This window comes from Rousettus aegyptiacus, unplaced genomic scaffold, assembly GCF_014176215.1.
Source record: "Rousettus aegyptiacus isolate mRouAeg1 unplaced genomic scaffold, mRouAeg1.p scaffold_m13_p_1, whole genome shotgun sequence".
Lineage (NCBI taxonomy): Eukaryota > Metazoa > Chordata > Mammalia > Chiroptera > Pteropodidae > Rousettus > Rousettus aegyptiacus.
The window spans coordinates 61,859,880-61,883,456 of record NW_023416284.1 but is presented as its reverse complement, the minus strand read 5'-3'; the positions used below and the strand labels follow the sequence as shown (position 1 = coordinate 61,883,456).

The 23,577-nt window shown below is 35.1% G+C and overlaps 1 protein-coding gene across 3 annotated transcripts in view; it reads left to right on the top strand.

The window, feature by feature from the left end:
• Window positions 1-22,564, top strand: part of KYAT3 (kynurenine aminotransferase 3) — a 46,302-nt gene extending 23,738 nt beyond the window's left edge. For 2 of the 3 annotated variants that reach the window (XM_016148508.2, XM_016148506.2), the window contains 9 exons: window positions 1,728-1,814; window positions 2,608-2,733; window positions 2,837-2,957; window positions 9,327-9,403; window positions 10,408-10,497; window positions 14,458-14,644; window positions 18,066-18,142; window positions 18,412-18,498; window positions 22,178-22,564. In XM_016148508.2, the coding sequence (XP_016003994.2) occupies window positions 1,728-1,814; window positions 2,608-2,733; window positions 2,837-2,957; window positions 9,327-9,403; window positions 10,408-10,497; window positions 14,458-14,644; window positions 18,066-18,142; window positions 18,412-18,498; window positions 22,178-22,231 (906 nt within the window). In that variant the 3' untranslated portion in view covers window positions 22,232-22,564. Of the gene's footprint in view, window positions 1-1,727; window positions 1,815-2,607; window positions 2,734-2,836; window positions 2,958-9,326; window positions 9,404-10,407; window positions 10,498-14,457; window positions 14,645-18,065; window positions 18,143-18,411; window positions 18,499-20,489; window positions 22,155-22,177 lie in introns of those variants that run through there. The other variant, XM_016148507.2, reaches the window with a different exon arrangement.
• The last annotated feature ends 1,013 nt before the right edge of the window (window positions 22,565-23,577 follow it).

The window sequence follows — 23,577 nt, the reverse complement described above, 5'->3', positions numbered from 1 at the left end:
CACTTTGATGTGGCTTCCTCCTTCTCTGCGCTCTGCTGTGGCATCCCAGGACTTAGCCCTTGGCCTTCTTTTCTCTATTCTTCCTTCTCTGATCACCATATCTAATAGTTTGAAACCACACATGTCGCTTTCTATCATTTTATCTTTATACCACTTATTACTATCTTAAATTAATTTACTTCCTTGTTTTCTTGCTTATTAAAATCTCTCCCAGCACAACGTAAGCTCCAGGAAAACTAGTTTATTGCTGTATTGCCAGTGCCTAACATAATGAGTGTTCAATAAATATTCTTCAAAAAAAGAGGGGAATTATTCCTGTTGTAAAACTAAAGAAATTACAGTGAAGACTATCAAGTATATTTTTTTAATTCGACCTCCCTGCCTCCTATTTTGGGCTCTCACTTCATGTCAGGCACTATGTTTCTTACTAGAGTTACAAAGCTAGGTAATCTTAGTCCCTGAGAATTTCACGGACTTAATTATAAACATGCAGTCCACATGAGGGAAAGATTGGTTCCTAGTTCATTTCTTTGTCCTCCAGAATACCTAACACCTAACATAACCACATTGTATATAGGTACACGATGTGAGTTAAATGACTAGTACAAACAAAGGGGCTTTAGAATGTAAGGGCCCCTTTTGACTCCAGTGAGAAAGGCCTTGAACAAGTATTTCACACCATAGGCAATACAAACAGAAAGTGTGAATTTAGAACAATAATTAGGTACCATTAATTTAACCAAGGACAAGTTAAATGAGGCAACTTAGTGCAGACTTGTGAAATCTGTTGCCAGATTTTTCAAAAGCAGTTCAGCTATATATAGAAAGTGCCATAAAGATGTTTATACCTGTTAATACAGCGGTAGCAATCATGTAAATATATTCAGCAAATTTTTTTTTAAATAGAGAAAGTATGCATACTTACAAATGAACATAGCATTGTTATTTATACAAGCAAATTATAAGAAAATTATTCTAGAATTTAGTAAACTCACAAAGATTCGTTAAAATAATAAATATTAGAACTAATATGACCCTTTTGTGAAATATTGCTAGATTTTAAAAATATTTTTTAAAAAAGCAAAGGGACAAGGAGTACATTGCAGGGACTAGAAAAAAAGACAGAATCCAGATGTAAGTCACTTAGAGGGGAAGTATATATCTGAGGATAGCAATAGCATCCTAACCGATGATCTCCCTGCGTCTACTCTTTTTCCAGAATGCTTTTGAGAAAAGGGAAACATCTTTATTCTCAGGATAATATTTAGAAATTAGTACTCCATCATAGAGAGCATTGCAGTGTTGTTTTTCTTTATTGTCTGACTTCTGTCACCATCTGATATTTTATTTTCTAGCTTGAAATTTAAAACTCTACTTTTGGCTAGAACATCCCTTTGAGAATATGAGAGCTATGCCTCCTCCTCCTTCCCCTGCCCCACTCGCAAATCTACCTATGCACATATACAACTTTGCAGACAATTTGAAGGGTTCCCACTGCAAGGCTATCTGTAGATCTCCCTAAGAGATCAGAGACTCCAGTTAAGGCTCCTGACAAGTTTATCCCCAAGGTCCTTCCTCTTGGAAGACATAGCTCCAGGAAGGCAAGGCGTGCTTTTTTTCGATGCTTCATCTCAGCATGTAGTATAGTGCCTCGCACGCAGTAGTTATACAAGATTTGTCAAATAAATTAATGATTGATGTTGTGTTCTTATTTGGTTTTATTTCAGGTCATACTAATAGTGCCTTTCTATGACTGCTATGAGGCCATGGTGAGAATGGCTGGAGGAACACCCGTTTTTATTTCCTTAAGATCTGTAAGTTCACTGATAAGATTCACGTGCTTTAAGTTTTTAAAATAGCAATTACTTTGTCGCCGGTGATGTTTCTGCCCTGATTACATTTTGGGATTTACTATATGCCTCTACTACGACTGAAGTTAATCAACGGCTTTAAGAGGGGAACTTTTATTACTCTGTCACGTGTGCCATGTGTCCGTGTTGTATCACTGTCCACATCGTATATAATATTATCTTTTGTGGTCGTGTGTCTTCCCCACTGACTGAGCACCACTTGGTCAGAGACCATTTCTGACTCCTATTTAGAGCACTACACCCCAGCGACTAACAGTGTCTGGTGTACGCTTGGTGCTCAGTCACTGCTTGTTGGATTCTGAATGAAGTGATTTTTTTTTAATTCTGCTATTACCTTTAGGAATATAGTCAAGCATAGCACCATTGTCTTTTTAAACGTCTCATCAAAATAGGTAACATACTAATGTGAATCACAGACTCTTCTATGAACCTTCTAGTATCAGACTTGTTAACCATAGTTATAGCTGGCTGCTTTGAAGGAATATAGGCACTTTAACAGCTGTTAATGTTGACATTTTTCCATTTAGCAGGTGTGAGCATGAGACTCAAGCCCTCTTGGGCTCTTAAGGTAGAACTAAAATTTAATTATTTCTGGTTGTTTTCTGTTAGTCAGTTTTTCAGTCAAATTTGCCATACCTTTCTCTACCTTTTTTTTTCTTTATTAAGGATAATTTATTTGTAAGACAGCAAGCACAAATGAATTGAATTAAATCACATCTTCATTCCTTATGTTTAGAAACCAGTCGATGGGCAAAAATGGTCTAGTTCTGACTGGACATTGGATCCTGAAGAACTGGCAAGTAAATTTAATTCCAAAACCAAAGCTATTATACTAAATACTCCACAGAACCCCATCGGCAAGGTGAGTGAGTCGTTAATCTCTTTATACAGTTTTCTGATCTGTCATTTTCTGACACCTTGAGTAATAATTGGCTCTGCTCTTCTATATCCTTTTATATGTATAGGTGTACACAAAAGAGGAACTCCAAGTAATTGCTGACCTTTGCATCCAATATGACACACTCTGCATCAGTGATGAGGTTTATGAATGGCTTGTATATAGTGGAAAGAAGCATTTAAAAATAGGTACTGATTATTACATAGTCACAAATGTGTTTGGGCATGTGTAGAACTGGATTGGAAAGGATCCCAAAACAGCTTTAAATGAATCTTTGTAATAGGTGTCTATATGAGTTTTTAAAAATGGGATTTGACTGAATGGTGCTTGAATGTATTAATGAACAGTCTGATAGACAAACAGTACAAACTTGGAGGAAGAGATTTTGGGTCACACTATAAAACTATGAAACCAGAGAAGTAATACTTTTGCCTATATCCTTGGATTTTTATCAAGAATCCAGCTCTTACCTGGTACATAAGACACAGGGAGCTTACTTATTTCTGAACTGGACAATCTCTGCAAGTTGCCAAAATGCCAGGCCAACAGCAAAACATTTCAAGGACAGTAAGCTTTTGCTGCTTGGCCCTTGCCTGGGATTTCGTCATTAGTACTGGGCCATCTCACAAAGGCCATGGTATCTTCTGTGGTAACCCACACTTATATCAACTATAGGATTATAACCTGGGCTACAACCTTTGGGTCTTTGCACTTGCTCTTCCTATGCCTGGAAACACTTGTCCCCCAGATATCCACATGGCTCAGTCTCTCTGCTCCTTCAGGTCTTCATTCGGATGTCTATTTTCATGATCACAACATTTAAGATAGTTACTCCTCTCCTTCCAGCATTTCCTTTGTCATTTTTCTGTTCCTTTTTTTTTCTTTTCTTTCTTTCTTTTTTTTTTTTTTCAGTCTTCTATAGCAGAAATCAGGATCTGTATATTTTACTTCTAATAAGGGAGGGACTTTTGTTTGTTTTGGTCTCCTCCAAATCCTCAGAACCCAGAATAGGGTCTTGCCCATGGTAGGTGATCAAAGAATAGTTGATGAATAAATAAATAAGAAGTAAAAAAAGAACAAGGTAAGAATAATTAAAATCACTGTGGCAGAAACCAATAAATAAAAAAATTAGTGCACTTCTATGCAAATAGTTATCCTTTTCTTAATTATCTTTATGGTACATTACAAATTGTTGTAGTGACTCAGAAGAGAAAATAACTGCCCGAGGGGATCAGCAAAGGAGTGGGCCAAAGCGGAATTAGGCAGAGAAGTAGAAAGAAAATTCCTATCAGATAAACAACATGTATTGAGGCAAAAAGGCATGAAAGATCAAGATAAACTTAAGGAAGGTCAGTGGTTCATAAGGGTGTGTTGTAGTAACCTGCACAGATGAGAGTGAGAAAGTAGGGTTTTCCGAAGGACATTGTGTCTGACAGTAGAGTCTAAACATCGTTGAGGAGTGTCAACTTCGAAGTAAAATGTCCTTTCAAAGTGAGCAGCAATAAGCATTTATTGAGATCAATAGGAATAGCTATTCTTGAATTATTCATTTAGGCAAAAGCCCAAATAATGTTCCAATGAGGAGACAAAGGCCATAGGTATTTATGGGGGTGAGGGGGGCGACAGTTACAACAATACAAGGAAGGCATTTCTATTGGTGCAGGTAACATGTTAATTTTAAACACCGTTTTCAAATTGCAAGCCAGTAGTCATAGTAACTGCTTTCTTGTTATCTCTGCAAACAGTTCTCTGGGTCACAAGGTTGCTTAGACCCAGTTCAAAGGGTATTTTGTCCTGTTTTTAGCATTCCAAGATATTTTTAAGGTTAAGATTTAAGGCATAAGATGTGCAGGGCAGTTCCTCTGGCACGGTAGCTCTGGCTCCATTTTAAAGTAGTCCCATTTATATTATTATTTTCAGGAGGTCAGTGGTTCTGAAACTTACTTTAGAGGTAGAACACCTTGATGCCACCATGTTCACATCATGAAATATTGCATTCCATCCTGAAACAAGAAGCAATTTTCCTTACATAAATTAAATTAGAAGTTAATCTAAAAATCACAATTCTGTGTATATTTGTCTGTAACACAGAGCTATTGAAATATCTGAGTTTTTCTGATTTTGCCATTATAATAATTTATTAAATGCTCATTTGTTTCACTCTGGTAGTATTCGCCATCACGTAAGTGGTAGCGCTTATTGTAAGTGCTTAAGAAAATTTTGTGGAGGAAAATTTAAAGTTGATTTTTTAAGTTCTATACAGTAATTCAATCACCAGAATACCAATGAGTATACTTTGAGAACTATTGTAAAAGGTATGAATTGATTATGTGATTGGATTTGTTTTACAAAGGTAAGAACCAGCTACAGGTGAGGGTCTTAAGCAAGTCAGGTGCCCTGGCAGTGAAGATGATTCATGGGAGCTGTTTAGAAGGCGAAACTATAGAGCACAGGGTATAGCATAGCAAGGAGGGAAGCAAGTGGGATTCTGAGATCTCTAGCCTGGACCACTCAATAGTGATGCAGCCCTTAACCAGAGACGGTGATGTGGAGAGGAAGAGCAGATCTGTGGGGAAGAGCTGAGCCAAGGAAATTCCTGCTTTTCATGCTAGAGTCTTGCTAAGTTTCAGCGTCTGTGAGACACAGGGGAGAAGATGTCTGGAGACAGGTGGAATTATAGGCCTGATGGTCAAGATCAAATTATGAAGGGTTACCTTTTTTGGCAGTCATCAAAATTTTGTTGACAGTGGAACCCATGGAAGAGAATGAATTTTCTCAAGAAGAATGTGTAAACAGAGAATGCCAGAGGTTTGCAAAGTGCGGTGCCTCAACACAACAAACTGGTTCTCTGTCAAAATTGCATGAGTTCACCATCACCCATCTTGTTGACCTCTGTCTTGGGTTATTTGAACTCTTCCCCAGTAGAAAATCAGGCAAATATGGGCAATTAATTTTTATTGGTAGGTTTTTTAAGAGAAATGTTATTAAATTATTGTTTTTTATTTTCTTTAAAATTATTTTATTTTAAATATATTTGATTTATTTAAAATATTTAAATATTTAAAATAAAATCTTAATTAATTAAATTATTTTGTTAGGCTTATTAATTTTTGTTTTAGACTAAGCAGAGGGGAAAAGGCATCTATCTGATGAATAAATATAATTCTATATTCAACATAAAACTGTTCTTGCCCATGCGAGAATTACTCAAAGCTTTAGAGTTTTACTTAACTCAGTTTAGCAATATTCTTTCTAAACGATTACTCTAAGTGATCTGAAATTAAACCTATATTATATTTAAATCTTAACCTTCATGGTAAAAATGTAACAGATCCTATTATTTGCTAGAAATATCAAGGCATATGTAACTCAAATTTTTTTTTTTAGTTGTCATATGGGCCCATAAAGACAAGGAAAAAATGAATTCACTGTTTCATTATTTAGAGAGTGCAGTTCAGTTGCATGCAAACTTATTCTATCAAATACCGTGGCTTTTGTCACATGAAAGATGCAGGATGGCTGCTGCATCAGTTTGCAGAGTACAGTGGGAGTTCTGTAACGCAGTAAGGCTTTCTAGCCACATGTCATGGAATTAGCATCATCTCCATGTTGTCACAAGGAGTTTTCCCTGGTGTAGCACTCTTCATATGCCTCTAATCTTTATCTGACTGCTATCGAAGCTATGTCGCCTATAAATAACTGTTATAGCTGCTGTGGCTGATTTAAGGACCATAGATCATAAATGAGAAATGTAAAGACCAGTTGCCTTTCAGATATAACTGCAACCTAAACTTACTAATATTGGATATAGTTTCTTTTAATCGTCAACCCTGCAAAAATTTCATTTTCTTTTTCACCTCTGTGTTATTACGATCACGCTCTGTACTGTGGTCATCCGTTCCACCGATCTGTTACTTTAACTTCTGTGGCTCCCCCAAACTCTGAAATTGAGAGAACATGGACATCTAGATGTTTTAAAATTACTTAGAGATCTTTTTATTGAAATAGTAGATTTCATTCTTACTGGATCAGATTCATAATTCAAATGGTATCTCCAGGTTTCAGTAAAATGACATTTCAGTTAACAAAAGAAATCTCTTATAAAAGATATATTAATACACTGATTTTACATACCAATCTATTGGTATTTGGGAAATCAGTATAAAATTGTTTGAAAGCTATTCAACTGATCAGCTACTTGAAAAAAAAAAAAAACCCCACTTTTATATGGCCAAAATAGCCATCAAAAATTTAGCTCTCTTAAATATTATAATTAGATTTGATATTTTGTGAACGAACCCTGCATTTACTGTGTAAGTATTTTTTTAATTTCCTTCATGTATAGCTTATGGTGAAAACATGTTAGGATTGTATTAGTTTCTCTGGGTAATTCTTATTTTCAAAGATTTTCTTTCTAAATATTGCTCTTACTAGTAGGCCTTCTGGATGTGGGATATTTATTAGTACTTTAAGGGAGTGATACTCAGCATTATACATCGTTTAGATTTTCTCTGGTCAAATAGGAAAGTGGCACATGTGTCATGGTGTTCTTTGGGAATACTTTGGAAGACTAGCAATGTCTCCAGACTTGAAGGGATATAATTATTTATATCAAATATTAGAATATTCCTTCTTCGAATGAAACCTTTAAATATTTTCTCCATTTAACTTTTTGGTTTTTGTTGTAGTTCACAGAGAATGCAATTATATAAGTTTCTGATTTATATAGTTTTAATACTTTTACAAATATTGGCAGGTGTTTCATGATAGACCAAAATTACACATGTACCTATTTTGGAAATTTCTTTAGCTTTCTTATGTTAGTAGGCATTTTACTTGCTTATGAGAAGATTAAGAAAACAGTTTAAGTCTTGCTCCCACAAATGAGTATTTAGTCTCCCTTTGTGTGAACCAATACTCTTAGAATAATATAAGAGCATCTATTGTATCTCTAAAAAAAAAGGCAAAAAACTTGTGGGATTGCGTATGAAGAACTTCACAACTAAAATATTTGAGGAACTCCAAAAAGCAAATGTCGTAAGTAGCATTCTCAAATTAAGAAAGAAATAATTTATCACTGTCCAGCAAAATTCACAAACTATTGAATTTTATACCTCCAGGACTTTGTTATCTGCATTCCTTTTGCCTAGATTTGACCTTCCTGTCCCCTTTTCTGCCTGGCAAAGGCCTATGTGGTCTACCAAGTCTCAGCTGAAGCGTTACTGGCTACAAAGTGGCCCGCGCCCAACACCTTCTGTCCTTGCACAGTGCTCCCTGTCTATTGCTATCATAGCTCTTATCACACTGTATTACAGTTGTCGTTTTAAGTATCTCCTACCCCCCACTAGACCTTCGGCTCCTTGAAGATAGGAGCTCCATCTTTCTCATCTTTGTTTCCTCTAGCTCTAGCTTACTGCCTAGCGCCTGATCGTTGTTAATAAATGTTTGATGAGTGAATGAAGAAACGAATTAATAATTTTAATGATATTGATCAAAAATAGAGTTGTAACCCCAAAAACATTACTTTCAGTGCTTCATTCTCAGATATGTGCAGAGAGGTGAAAAATCTGTCGCCTGATAAGCATGTTCCCAGTGAGAACAAGAAGGCAACTCCCTGCCTTCTTGTTTCAGCTCATACTATAAGCAAGTACCCTTTTAATGGTGGTTTTGCTGCTTAAAGTGGCCCCTAAGGAAGTGCTGAAGTACGGTCTTATGTTTCTGTGGGCAGGAAAACTGTAACATTAGACTAGCTCCATTCGGGCACAGGATCTAGTGCTGTTGGCCATGGGGATGTTTGGGAGTGATACCTGAAGGGTTTGGGGATTCTTTTGGGCAGAAAAAAGTTCTAAAATTGATTGTGGTGTTTGTCACACAACTCCATGACTCTACTTAAAACCACTGAATTGTATACTTTAAATGAGTGAATTATATAGTGCGGGGTTTATAGCTCAATAAAGTTAGCAAAGTGCACATACACGCATGCATGCGCACAGACAGAGTTCCTGATTCAGTAGGTGTGTGATGCAGTCCAAGAACTTGCCTTTCTTATGAGTTTCCCATTGATAATTAATAAAATGTGGGGGCCACATTTTAAGAATCATCGCCCTGTGGATCCTGGAGAAATAGACTCAGCAGTCGGGCTGAGTAGAGGTGAGCTAAACAATAGCCAGGACCACAACCAACACCGTCCACAGATGACTATACTGAATACACAACTATGACTCACACTGAGCACTGGGTGCCAGAGCTTGTGTGATCACTGTGCTGCACCAGCCCTGAACACTGCCTGCTGGAACCTCACCATTCCTGCCCCCAGAAATAATTGTGTTACTTGCAGTTATTCACTCTATTACCTATTACTTTGGTACCATAACACAGTGTTTTCAAGTACTGTATCATCTTCAGCTGTGCTTAGGTTAAAGTTACACTATCTTTTGAGAAACTTATTGAAGTAACTATACTTGACTGTACTATGATACATTTACGTTTTTAGATTAAACCAAATATAGACTGATTGGAAAGCATTTAACCTTTGTTCTTTTCTTTTTCCTGTTCAGCTACTTTTCCAGGCATGTGGGAGAGAACGATCACAATAGGAAGTGCTGGAAAGACTTTCAGTGTAACTGGCTGGAAGGTAAAGTGAAGAATTTAATTGCTTAAAAACAGGCATATACTTTATTTCTTATAGAATTTTTTGTGTTTTAAATGCACATACATCCAGTTTCACGTTTTTTTTTTTTTTTGGATATTTACTGATGTTTTGCTTATTATTTACTCATTCAGCTTTGATGTTGGCTTTATTATTTCTGAGACCTAATCATTTCTTTAAAAGTAAGAAAAGTTAGGTAATTTTTCATTTTATAAGTAAGCACTAATGTCAGATTACCGCATGTTAATAAAAGGAGAAAAATAATGATAGCTAATATTTGGGCACTTATATTATGTGCCAGGTTCTTAGTGCTTTACATGTCCTGATTCCTTTCATTCTCATAACCACATTATGAGGGAGTATAATTTATTATCCCCATTTTACAGACAATAAAACAAAATACAGAGAAGTTAAGGAATTTGCCTGAGGTTACACTGTGAGTAAATTCAAACCAGGGCAGGCAATCTAGCTTTCAAATCTATGCACTTAAGCACTGCACTGTATGACACAATAATCATTTATCCATTTGAAACTTGGTTGTCTTCCAACCTCATAAACATGGCTAATAAGCAGGGAGTATCAAAAACGAGGCCCGCAGAACCAAATTATGGAAGAGCCCCTTAGGCCCTCATTCAAAGTTACTTTTATCTACATCTAAATCAAATAAGCTTTTATATAGTTTTAAGGCCTCCCAGAATCTCAAAAGCTGTAGTCTAGAAGAAAGAAAGATAATGATGATTGCATTCACTGTTTACCTTCTGAAGGCAGAGTTTACTAACTCCAGTTGGAAAGTTTTCTACAAAAAGAAGTTTTGCAATAAACCACACTGCTTCCGTAGTGTGAACATTTTACAATTTTATACACACACTCACACATACACACACACACATACACATATATGTAATAATTGCATTAAGCTTATCTACTCAGATTTGGTACATATAATTAGATTCATTTTTGAAATATGCTTTTATCTTTTTCTTTTCCAGCTTGGCTGGTCCATTGGTCCTTATCATTTGATAAAACATTTACAGACAGTTCAACAGAACACCGTTTATAACTGTGCAACTCCTTTACAGGTAGGTGTTAATAGTAATTTGGGGTTGAGGCATGGTCATTTGGTAAAGGTGTTATCTTTATGTTGTGCGTTTGAATTGACTTCTTAGTTCTTCACTTCATGTCCTTTTTGAACGGGGCTTCTAGAATAATTTGAGAATTTAGGAGCAGACACATATTTATTGCTATTAAGAATAGTGTGCTGTTATAGTATTTTTTAATAATACATCAAATTTTAGCTTTGAACACTCATACGTTGCTGATGGAATTACAAAGTATAGCAAATTCTCTGAGGAACAGTGACAGCATCAAGCCAATTACAAATGTGCATGCCCTGTGAAGCAGAATCTATCTTCTGGAAATTTACCCAATAGCTGTTATCGGCACATGGAAGAACCTCTGTATGTGCATGGCCATTTATTGCAGAAAATAGGGGATAGTCATTATCCGTATACAGACAATTGGTTTAAATAAACCATGGTCCGTGTTAACATTTAAAAATTATATGTCTATTAGTTCCCTATCCTTGGTAACAAATTACCACAAACTTGGCAGCATAAAACAACACATATTTTTTTATCTTACAGTTCTAGAGGTCAGCAGTCAAAATGCATTATACAAGGCTAACAGCAAGATGTTGACATTGATTTGTTCCTTCTGTAGGCTTTTAGGGAGGGTCCTTTCACTATCTTTTCCAGCTTTCAGGGAATGCTCCCATTCTTGGCTTGTGGTCACATCACTCCAACCTCTGTTTATGTCAACATACACCCTCCTGTGACTCTTAACTGTCCTTCTGCCTTCTTTCCCTTATAAGGATCCTTATGATTGCATTAAGCCCCAGATAGTCCAAAATAACCTCTCTGTCTCCAGATCCTTAACTTAAAGCCCCTTTGCAAAGTCCATTTTAGGTAAAGTAACATATTTATAGGTTCTGAGTGCTAAGACATGGACATCTTTGGGGGCCATTATTCTGTCTAACATCATGGCTGTTTAAAAATAAGAAAAGAAAGGGGAAGGAAAAGAGTGAGGAAGCTCTATAATTACTGACAGAAAGATTTCCAGAATATATTGTAAAGTAAAAAAGAGCAAGATACAGAGCAGTATATTTATTTATGCCGTATTTTGTATAAGGAGGAAAACTACTTTCTTGAAGGATCTGTGGAAGGCTCCATAATGAAACTAGGAAAAGTGGCTATTTGTAAGGGTCAGGAAAATAGGTGAAATTGAATAGGGATGGGGCAGTGGACAGTGTGCAAGATTTTATAATGCATCTTTTTATATTGTTTCTATTTTTTTAATATTTAAGAACAGGATCTGCGTACCATTCTGTGAATAATCAGAACACTAAAATGAATTTATTTTTTGGAAGGTAATTAAAAGACCAAAAGGGTGAAATATATTAACTACAGTAAACTTATTTTTTTGCTTCCTGTCACAAATACTTACTAAATGAGAGAAAAATCTATTTTATAATTCTTTTTCCAGTTGCTCTAAAGTAGTATCATGATAAAGGATAGTTCTGACATTTGGTTTTGTTATATATTAAACTCATTTTATCTTCTAAAAATAAATCCATTCACTTATTCAATAAACATTTACTGAGTATTAGAGATACAGCAGGCAAAAATTCCTGTTTTCATAGAGGTTATAGGCTATAGGGGGGACACAGATAATTAATAAATATTTTAATAATATACTATGTCAGAAGTTGCTAGATGCCATAAAGAAAAATAAAGTAGTGAAGAGGAGGGATATAAAGTGCTAAGGGGGAGAATATACAATAAATGGAGTAATCTTTGAAAGCCTCACTGAGAAGGTGACATTTGAGCTATGAGCTAAAGGAGGTTAAGCAGTGGCATGGTAACCTAGAGAGGAACCCTCAAAACTATAAGAACAACAAGTGCAAAGGCCCAGGGGAAGGCAACCTGGTTGTCATGTTTATATCAGTGAAATACACAGAGAACATGAGTACAAGAAAATAGTCTACAGCCATGCTACTCTGAACAAGCCCTATAGTATTTGGATGGGAGACCACCTAGGAAGACCAGGTGCTGTAGGGGTGAAAAATGAAAAAATAAGGGATTGTGAGCTGACAAGGTCCTTGCGATCTGTGAGGTCAACCAAGTGTTGGCTCGCCTTAAAAAATGATAGATAGATAGATAGATAGATAGATAGATAGATAGATAGATAGATAGATAGATAGATAGATAAGAGTGCAAGGAAATAAATCAGAGAGGTAGCTGAAAGCCAGATACAGTAGGGGCATGTTTGTCACTGTTGGTAGAGTGAGATAGGAATCCGCTAGAGAGTTCTGAGCACAGGAGTGCCGGGGTCAAACTAGTGTTATCAGGGACTCTGGCTGCTTCGTTGAGTTGGAAGACTATTATTGAAGAGATCAAGGAGAGAGAGTGCAGTGGACTGAACCAATATAGGGATGAGTAAAGGGGTAAAAAGTGATTGGGTTCTGAATATATTTTGAAAGTAGAGCTGACAGTATTCGCTGATGGGATCATGTGGCATATGAGAAAGAGAGAGGAGTCAGTATAATTCTACAGTTAGGACAGCTGTTTATGTTTCCTGGGATTTGAGTTTTCTAGGGCAATATCTCATACTATAGAGAAGGAATAAATTACTGAGACAAAGATTCAGTTAAGAATCTGAAACCTCTTTTTCCGAACCATCTTATTCTCCATTTCAGCTAAGTGACCCGTTTTTACCCCATACCCTCAGGCAACCATATTTGGAAACTGGCCCAGGCTAAGCAACCAATCCTTATTTATCCAAGATTTTTTTTTGGTGCTAAGGAATCATTATTAGTCTTTCTTCCTGCTGAACTCTTTTAGCATGCAGTCTTCTCTATGATCTTGCTTTTCTCTGTCTCTCAGTGTTGTTTCTTGCCATACTGTCTCTCTTGCTATCTACCGTGCAGCCCCTCTAGACTTCTCTCGGTTCTTCCAAAAGAGCAAATTATTTCCAGCTTTGTTCATGTAATTGTTTTCTGTTTCCTCCCTCCCCTCTGCTTTTACCAATGTACACTAAATTGGAAGCTTTGTGAAGGTAAGGGCTATGTTGATCTCGTTTATCATTATAGCTCCAGCATTTATCACAATGCCAGTTTTCGTATAGGTACTCAATTTATTTACTAATTGAATTTATCCTCTAGTTCTTGATATCTCTCGATTGTGATTTATTCTCTTAAAATTTGGCTACTCTATTCTGCCCTACTATCTGTTAACTGTTCCAAGTTCTTGAATTTGCTTGGATCTCCTGGTTTTCTCTGAGAACCAATATTTGTAAGTTGGCCCAGTTTATACTTGCCTACCAAGCATCCTGCTTGGTATAGATCCCGCTTGAATAGGTAAGTGTTCTTTATGTATATGCCCTGATTCAGACTTGTTTACCTGTTGTTGACCTCATAACATAGGCTTTTCTCTGAGCTCAGTTTCACTCCCATGTCTTCTGACTTTCCTGAAGAAGAGTAGAGAAGTCACTCCACATACTCCAAAAACTCATTTCTAATCCTGGGATGTGAGTGATTAGAACAGGGATTTGCACACCTGTGGGGAATGACACACTGGGTCAGCTTTCATTTCTACTACTCTCTCCAAGGTAATGGGGAAAAGCTGGCTAATTTGTCATTTCTCTGGCCATCTTTCAGACTTAGATCTAGCAAGTCCTTCTACAGCTCACCTCAGTAGAAAGTAATGTCTTTATATAATACCTCTTTTCAACTTTGATTTTCATTGCTCATTCTTAGCTTTTCATTACATCGAAATTATTAGAATTAATAATTTGCTTGTAAGTAATTCCTCAGTTAATCTATAGAGTTTAACACAGGGTCCTACGAATTCAACTGTAATTCCCTGAATGAATTTTTTTGCCAGTAATATTACTCAGACCATCTTTATTTATTATATCAATAAACTCAGAAATAAATAACATTACCATATTTTCTTTCTACATTTTTTAATCTTAACATACAGGAAGCCTTGGCTCAAGCTTTTTGGATTGACATCAAGCGCATGGATGACCCAGAGTGTTACTTTAATTCTTTGCCAAAAGAGTTAGAAGTAAAAAGAGATCGAGTGGTTAATTTACTTGAAAGTGTTGGCCTAAAATCCGTAGTTCCTGATGGGGGATACTTCATCATTGCTGATGTGTCTTTGCTAGGTTTGTAAAGGTTTTTATTATTTCAAATAAACTGAAACTTACATGTAAAATTCTATCAGAATTATGAAGAAAAGATTGGTGTCAAAGCCATATCAACATTTTGTCTATGGAAAAATGGATTTTCACAAAGTCAGTGTTTTTCTACTATAGTCTTGACTTTGAGGTACTTGACCTTAAATGTGATTGTTGTTGCATGGTTATGGAATCACTTGTTCTATTTATTCTATTAAACATAGAATTTACTATCATCTTGTTCTGGTGTATAATTTAAAACAGATACATGAAATAATATATATGCCCTCTGTCCCTTTGAGTAAAATTTAAGTTTCCTTTTTATTTGAAAAATATAAGATTTCTAGAATGTGGATACCATCGAGGATTATTTGCCACTTTAGACTATACCAAACTGAAGTAAAAAAAGGAAAATGATATTTATTGAAAGTCTAATACATGCCTAGGACTTTCAAATACCCTTTTGAAAAAAGCACTGTTAGTGCCATTTTTAAAGACATAAAGACTTAGAAAGGTTTAAGTAACTTGCTTGAAGTCACACAGTTAGATTCTAAATAGTTTTTTCTCCAAAAAGCAATGGTCTTTGTATTGCCTGAAATTGTTGTATGTAATTCTGACATGCTATATAAACCTAAGGTTAGAAGCCTAACATTTTAAACATAATTTAACTTTCTTCAAAAAAGCTAAACTGTTAGTGATAGTAAATTTAAAACCATAATTTATTCTGACAGAAATTACACCCGTTCTAAATTAAATGTTTTAAGGTTTTATTACAATGAAGCTATATGACACTGAGCTTGAAAAGCCTTTTATATTACCAAATTTTATAAAGCTGGAAACTTTTGATTTCATAATAAAAGTGCTCGTTATTTCTTCATTTTTTTGTGAGAGAAGTAGAGGCCACGGTGACCAGAGATTCTTGCTGTCCTGTTGCCAGAGAGCTGTATTCGTCAGGCTCTTAAACTTTATTTTTATGTGAAATCCATTAAGATGTTGTATACTCTGAGGTTTGGAAACCACTTTTCTATATTGGCTCTAAATGTGGAGCTTATTTCATGACATGATAAAAATAAATAGCATAGTTGTCATCACTTATATTTTTGCCTTTGAATTGGAAATTGCAACATTTTCTATATGAATTATTTTATTAAAAGAAATTGACTTATACTTCATGTTCCCCAAAGGAATTTGAGCTAACTCAGAAGTCTTCTATGCAATAGTATCCACATAGAAATGTTCATTTATAATAGAAAATCAATGTCACATAGGAAGGAGAAGAAGCAAGTATTTAAGCCACCTAGTTTCATTTAGTGTTGTAATTAGTATTAACTTGAGACTAAATGTCATGGCAGCAAAGACAAAAAAAAACAATTGAATTAGTTATATAATTGTTGAATAAAAGGAAACCTTTAGAAAAATAATTCTTTTCTGGAATCAAACTTTAAAGTATTTATGCTATAGTAGGTATTATGCTAAGAGGTTTACAAATATCATATTCTCACAAAAGCCCTAGGAGTCTGATGCTATTATATCCTCATTAATAGGTGAGAAAGATAAGATAGGGAATCATGAAATTTACTGAAGTTAACTGATAAGTAGCAGAACTGGACTCTGAACCTAGAGATGCATGTTCTAACCAGGGAAATTGCCTTTTTTTCTGCAATACTAAGCATCTTTCCAGATCAATGAGCTTTATTCCAGAACTAAAAGGGGAACATTTGATTAGAAGACACAATGACAAATAAGGAAAACTATTTGTTTAGTGAGATACTAAGATCCAAATTTATGGAGCAGATAGTGGGAATGCAACAACCAATTTTGATTTATATAGGTTACTTAAATACCCTAACTCTATTATAATATGGTTCAAACTTCTAACTTGAATAAAAAAATATATTTTTTAGTTCCTTTGAGGATCTCTGACTGAAGTATTCAGAAAAAATAGATTCTAACTTTTTTCTAAGTATAAAATCTTAAGAATTATTTTTCTTTCTTTCCTTTTAAGCACTATGGCAATAAAGTCCTCTTTTCTAACCATTACAAGAATAAATGAGTAGTACAGCTAGTGTCAGTTACAGTTAGTTAATATCCTCCTGTTTTTCCTTCTACTGCTATAGATAATCATTCCTTTCTCTGGATTGCCTTTGAATACACTACTATTGTGTATTTGTCACACAGTTTCATATAATTTACAATAAACATTAACTTTTTAAAGTGATCATTTTTGATAGACCCAAATCTGAACTAAATACATATACATACATATAGTGTGAAATACTTGAAATAGTAATTTAACTTTCTCATCTATAAAGTGAAGATTATAGCTACTGCTCAAAATTGTAGGACAAATAAGTGAGAGAAGCATGTAACATGTTTAACAAATAGTAAGTTCTCAATAAACGGTAGTATATTATTAGCATTATTATATGGATTTTTTTACATTCTTAAAGCACAGAAGAGAATGGAAATAAAACCATTAAGTAAAAATATATTAAGATTTTTTTAAATACAGGTGAATCTTTAATCAATGTCAAGGATTTGACATCATTCATTTGAAGAAATCCAGTAATATTTAGTGAATGAAAAAAGAAGATGGCTACCTCAATTTGTTTTGAGCAATAAATTGTAAAATTTCATTGATTGTAGTAACCATCAATGTTAATTGCTTTCAGCAATTCAAAAAGATCCAGTGTACAAGTCAATAAAGTTGAAATGATATGCTGAAACTGAATGCCAGAGAAATATCTTAAAGCAAGATTGGAGCAAGAGATGAGAATAAGAACATATATTCGAAATTTTTCTCCAAATTTAATGTTGTTTTAAAAGCATAATATAGGAAAGAATGAGGCAGACAATAAGGATATCGCTTGGAAGATCTACAGACACTTTCCCTGTATAAATATTAATATTAATTTAGTCATTCGACAAATATGCTTTTCTTCTCTTATAAGCTAGACACTGACCTAGATAATGAGGATAATGATAGGTTGCCATACAGACACTTTACTCTTGTAGAGATTACAATATAATAATGAATGACCGTTTGGAAATGAAATTATTACTGATGAATGCTCTTTGAATTTAGATATTATTTTCTTAACGATGATCAGTCTTATGTTGATTCTAGATGGAAAGACAATATTTTTTTTTCCTTCCCCTTCCTTACTCTTCCAGTGCTAAGAGCTGTATGCACAAGCATGATCAACCAGATGCATATGTGAGTACCAGCTTAGGGTATAGGTGAAGCTCATCTGTGAATTCCTCACTTCCCACCCCACCATGCAGCGTGAGACTCCAGCAGATTCTATGACTTACCTTCTAAGAAAATTTTGAATCTTGATATACTTAAATGAAATACATGTTGCCTCACGTAATACATAGGCCATCTAATTTTTCATTGTTATTTTAGATGCAGACCTCTCTGATATGAAGAACAGCAATGAATCTTATGACTATAAATTTGTAAAATGGATGACTAAAAATAAGGTAATGTTTATTGACCTTTGCAATATTGTGCTATATGTTATAGTTAAATTATGAAGAAAACCTGCTGACGTGCTTTAAATAATGTTACCTGTAATTTTGTTACATGATAGTTCACTTGTGGCTATTTGGAGGATTTTAAAAATAGTTTTACTTTTGGAAATCATTGTGAATATTTAGAAGTATCTATTTGTTTCTAATGTTTATGGTCCTAAAATTAATATTTGAATTATAAGTAGTTTTCTTATTTTACCTTTCTTTTTATTTTTTAGAAACTGTCAGCTATTCCAGTTTCAGCATTCTGTAACACAGAGAATACTTCACAGTTTGAGAAGTTTGTGCGATTTTGCTTCATTAAAGTAAGTTCTCCATTCTACTCAAAAACACATTTATGATGTCCTTCCTTCTGATTTATAAATCACCATTTTTTTCTGTTACTAGATATGATGTGCTCATGTGCAGTTTTTAAATATTAGCTTGCTGCACAAGGAGATTTTGGCTAAGTGGGGAATGAAACAGGACTGGCACGTGAGAGGGCAGCGGTTAAATATTGGCTTGCTGCCATGAAATTAACAGCCTACCAGAACAAGAGTGTTGACTTTACAATGTAATCAGACTTCCATTTGACATTACAATGTTTAGCATGCAATCAGAAATTACCAGATATGAAAATACAAGAAATTGTGACCCTTAATCAAGAAAAAAAGCAATAAATAGAAACAAATCTCAAGGTGACCCATATCTGGAAATTAGCAGACAAGGACTTTAAAGCAGATTATAAGTATGTTCAAGAAGTTAAAGGAAAATATGACCATAATGAGTGAAATGATTAAAACTATTAAAATAAAGAATCACGTGGAAATTCAAGAACTTAAAGGTGCAATATCTAATATGAAACATGTATGGGGCTTAACACATGGAGAATTGAGGATGACAGGAAAAAATGGTCCACTTAAAATACAGATCCATAGAAATTATCCAGTCTGAAAAATGGAAAAATTATTTTTGAAAGATGAAGTGTCTCAGATCTATGAGACAATATCAAATGATAATATACATGTAATTGGAATACTAAAAAAAGAATGTTAACAGAAGAAATATTTTAAGAAATAATGGCAAAGTTTTCCCAGATTTTATCGTAAAGCAATTTACAGATCTAAAATTTTAGTGAACCACACCAGTGTATAAAGAAAACCACACCTAGACACATAATAAACTGTAAAGCAAAGGTAATGATAAGATCTTGAAAGCACTAAGAGAAAAACTGCACCTCACATGCACAGGAGTAGATATGAATGTTAGCTAACTTCTTATTAGAAAGAACAGAGACCAGAATACAATGAAATAAAATATTCAGAGCGCTTCAAAAAAAAAAAAATACATTAGCCCAGAATTCTATATCAAGGAACATATCTATTAAAACTGAAAATGATAGATACATCCCTCCCTCATAAATGAAAGCTGAGAGAATTCATCACTATTAGATCTGTACTAAAATAACATCTAAATGTATTATTGCTGTTTTTCAGATGTGATTGTTAGTAAAAACAGTCTTACTTAGATCAAACCAATCTCTGTAACAACACACTCATCTATAAACCTAGTTAGAATGTAAAAACTGTTTCTACTTTTCGAAACAACCTATAGACAAGGAAAGACTCATCCAGAATAGATTATAAATATCAGCAGACTAATAATGTCAACATTTAATTGACTGAAATGTAGAAGAAATGGTGAGGCCATTAGTATTCTCATCTTACAGTGGATCTCTGTATATGATTTGAAGTTATAAGCAGGACTAATGGAAGTTAAAAATAAGACTTCCAGTTTTAAAATGGTAAACAGAGTCCTTACCCATTCTCTTCATGGAAATTATTTTAAAACAACTAGGAGAATGCAAAACAAATTCACAAATTCTCCAGAAAATGAGAAAGTTGCCAAAAAGAGTGAAGGTAATGGTAGAGAGAAGATACCTAAAAAGGTTCCTGCTTCTACATCTTCATATTATAGATGGACAGCATGTAGCCTACTCATTATTCAGAGCAATAGAAACAGTTAAGTGTACTGGCAGTACATTTATTTTGGCAAAACAAGCCAAAAAGGAGCATTTTACAGTGGTTATGGAAAAATTCTCAGTAGCTGTCAAATGCATAAAAGGATGCTCACCTCACTCTTAATAAGAGAAATGAAAATTAAAACTGCAATGAAATTTTATCATTTCGATTAGAAATAACCAAAACAACTGAAAAGTTCCATAAGATGCTTTCATAGATTGAGAGTGGGAGTATAATTTGTACTCTTTGACTTGTTTCTATACTGATATATTTATTTGATTGTTTTCCTTTTGGAGACCTGCCTTGAATTTGTACTTTGAAAAATTCTCTTCACTCGAGATGGGATATTCACTTAAATTTTCATTTGTACTATTATGTTTTATTTTTTTCTGCTTTACCAAAATATGTTTATTAAACTGAACACATTATTAGAGTACTATCCAAAACTTAATGAGCAATGGCTATAATTTGTTCAACTTGCCTATTTTAAATTAGGCAAATGCTAGTCAGTAGTACCATTCACCATACTCATGATTGTGTGTCTCCATGTTTGTAAATGTTATTTTAGCAGAAGACAGACTTTGCAGATTTCAATGCTTTTAGTAAACTGGTATTTTCAGTAAAATTTTTCTGAGCAGCAAAGAACAAGAACAAGAATTTTTTTCAGAAATATTAGAATTGAATATAAACAGTATTCAATTGGCAATAGATATGACCAATAAATGTACAATTTATCAAATGAAAAAGATTTCCCCAGCACAAATTCTTTTCCTAAAGACATTCAAACACCCTGACCCAAGGTTAGGTCTCATTCCTATGATCTCACCAGATTCTAAATGGCTCACATGAGGGATGTTAGGTCATGTGCAAAAGTGAGTGAGGTGAAAGGCAAGAAAGCAAAGTAAATTAATTTTACTTCATAGTGAAGGAGAATTTCAAGTAAAGGGAATCCACTGGCTTAGAGGTGTTGCTGCTTGTACATCCCTCATCTGAAAGCCTCTGTAGTTAGCAGTGACCACAGCTGCTGTGGGCCATTGAAAATGAGGGCGTTTATGCCTCAAGTCCTGTTCCACGTGGCATCCTGTGTGTGTTGGGGGCTAAGGGAATAGTTTTCTTTTGTTGTTTAGAAGCCTCTTTGTGATTTTTGCACACTTCATACCCAAATGGATGAAAATAATGTATTTGGTCCCGTCAGCACAGACTCTGCCCTCATTGGTGTGTTTTACAAGTCTGGGTCTTTTTTGGCACTTCAGGCTGCCGGGACTGCCACAAGTGGCTCTGAATAGTCACAGTGTCTACACTGATGGACATGGTTTTGGCTGGGATCAGGTTAAACTTTTTAATCTGAGCCGTATATACAGTTTGTTGATCATTGTCCTGGTCATGTTCTTTGGCCATGCAAGTTAAGTTGTAGATTTCTCTGGTGTCAAGATAGTAGCAATAAAGTGCCCTGAACTGGCAGCCAACATTACAAAACAGTATGATGTAATGATTGGCATCACACTTCTCCATTTTCTCTAATATTGAATTCTTGTGAGGCTCATGTACTCTACCAGCCAGACAGCAATGGGATATAGTGTTATAATGATTAGTTTGTTTGATTTGCTTTTGAAAGAGCTTGGGACCTCTGTAGTTAGCCACCAAAGCAAGAGAAGACGTTGCAGACACCGTTTCCCGGTCTTTGTTCATGCTCTTACTAGGGTTGTGGCTTAATTTAGGCAAGGCTTCCAGTGACTTAATTCACTGGGAAGGCATGCCCCCAAGTGAATGTCCTGGGGCTCTGTCATCGCTGTGGAGGCCAAGGACAGGCTAGAGCTCAGCTGGGCCTGGCTCAAGTTATCAGGGGTTGAGGAGCACTTGGTTCCCAAATCACTGCATGATTCTTCCGGATGGACTAACTTTGATATATTTTTTTATATTTAAATCTTTACTTCATCTTGACTTTATTTTGATATGTAATGATGATTATTTCATTTATTTACAGAAAGACAGTACGTTAGATGCTGCTGAAGAAATCATCAAGGCCTGGAATAGGTAGATGTCTTGATAAATGCAAACTGTTCACTTTGCAGTGTGGAGTTGTTATTAGTTCTGCCACTTGCTGGATATTGCAAAAAAAAAAAAAAAAATCAGTACAAATGAAATTTAAGGAAATATTTTTAATTTTCCAAAGAACCTAACCCCTTTATAACAGTATTCAGGAGATCTGATTTTTTTTTTTTTCCAGTTGAAATGAATTAAAATACCTTCCATTACCATTTTACGAATCAAAGTAGCATTCTGGATAAGAATTGTGAGATGATGTTTCATGCTTAACCTCTGTGCTGCAGTTTCCTCATCATAAAAGGAGAATAAAAAGTATTACACTTTATGAAGTTTGTGAGTTGTATGTGAGGATAATATGGACTGGTGTATATAAATCTTGGCAAACACACTCAACTAATGTTAGCCAGTTTTACTTCTTCACCACGGCGCACAAATTCTTAACCAGTTTTACCTCCTTCAACTTCATATCTTTGCTTTGTCTACCAACCTGCAGTCCCTCCCCTTCATTTTCCCATGGCTTTGAACTTTACTCACATTTATTTCTCTCTGTCCAAGTACTGCTGTTATCTGGGTGGCTTCAAAGTCCACATGGATTACCGAGGCTTTCTGTACTTTGACCTTCTCACAGCTGGTCATATTCACTTCCACTTCAGCCACTCACTAGCTTGGCCGTGCCCTGAAGCTTTCATCATTCCAGGCTGTTCCATCTTTGGAATTAGTCATCTCACACTGTAACCACCTAATCTTGCAATATGCTCTCTCTCTTCCTCCTCCCCTTTCTCCCCCTCTCAAAATATTACTTCTTTAAACTCAATATAATTTCATATATACTATTTCTCAAAAACTGGTCCATGGTTCACATCAGAATCAACTAGGATCCTTGTTGAAAATATATTCTAGTCTTCACCCAGACATACTGAATAATAATTTCAGAATCTGGTCTTTTCCAGGTGATGCTTATACATACTAAAGTTAGATGATCACTGCTATAGTCCATAGAACCCTTTATTTTATTCCCATCAGTCCCCTTATATCTTTACTCCCTTCCTCATCCAGCTTAGATTTCATCATCCATCACTTGGGCTGCTGAACACTGCTGTAGCAAAATGCATAATTGGGTAGGTTCTAATAACTATGATTATGCATCACTGACCTTAGCTAGACTTCATTCTATGGTTCCCTAATGAACTTTCGCTCTGCCTTTTACTATAGCAGCAATTTTTATTATTCTCCATTCGCCGTAATAAAAATATCCAACCTTCATGCTGCTCACAATTCAAAGCCCACCACCACCAACACAATTAAATGACCTTCTACTTCTGTGGGAGTGTGGGGGGA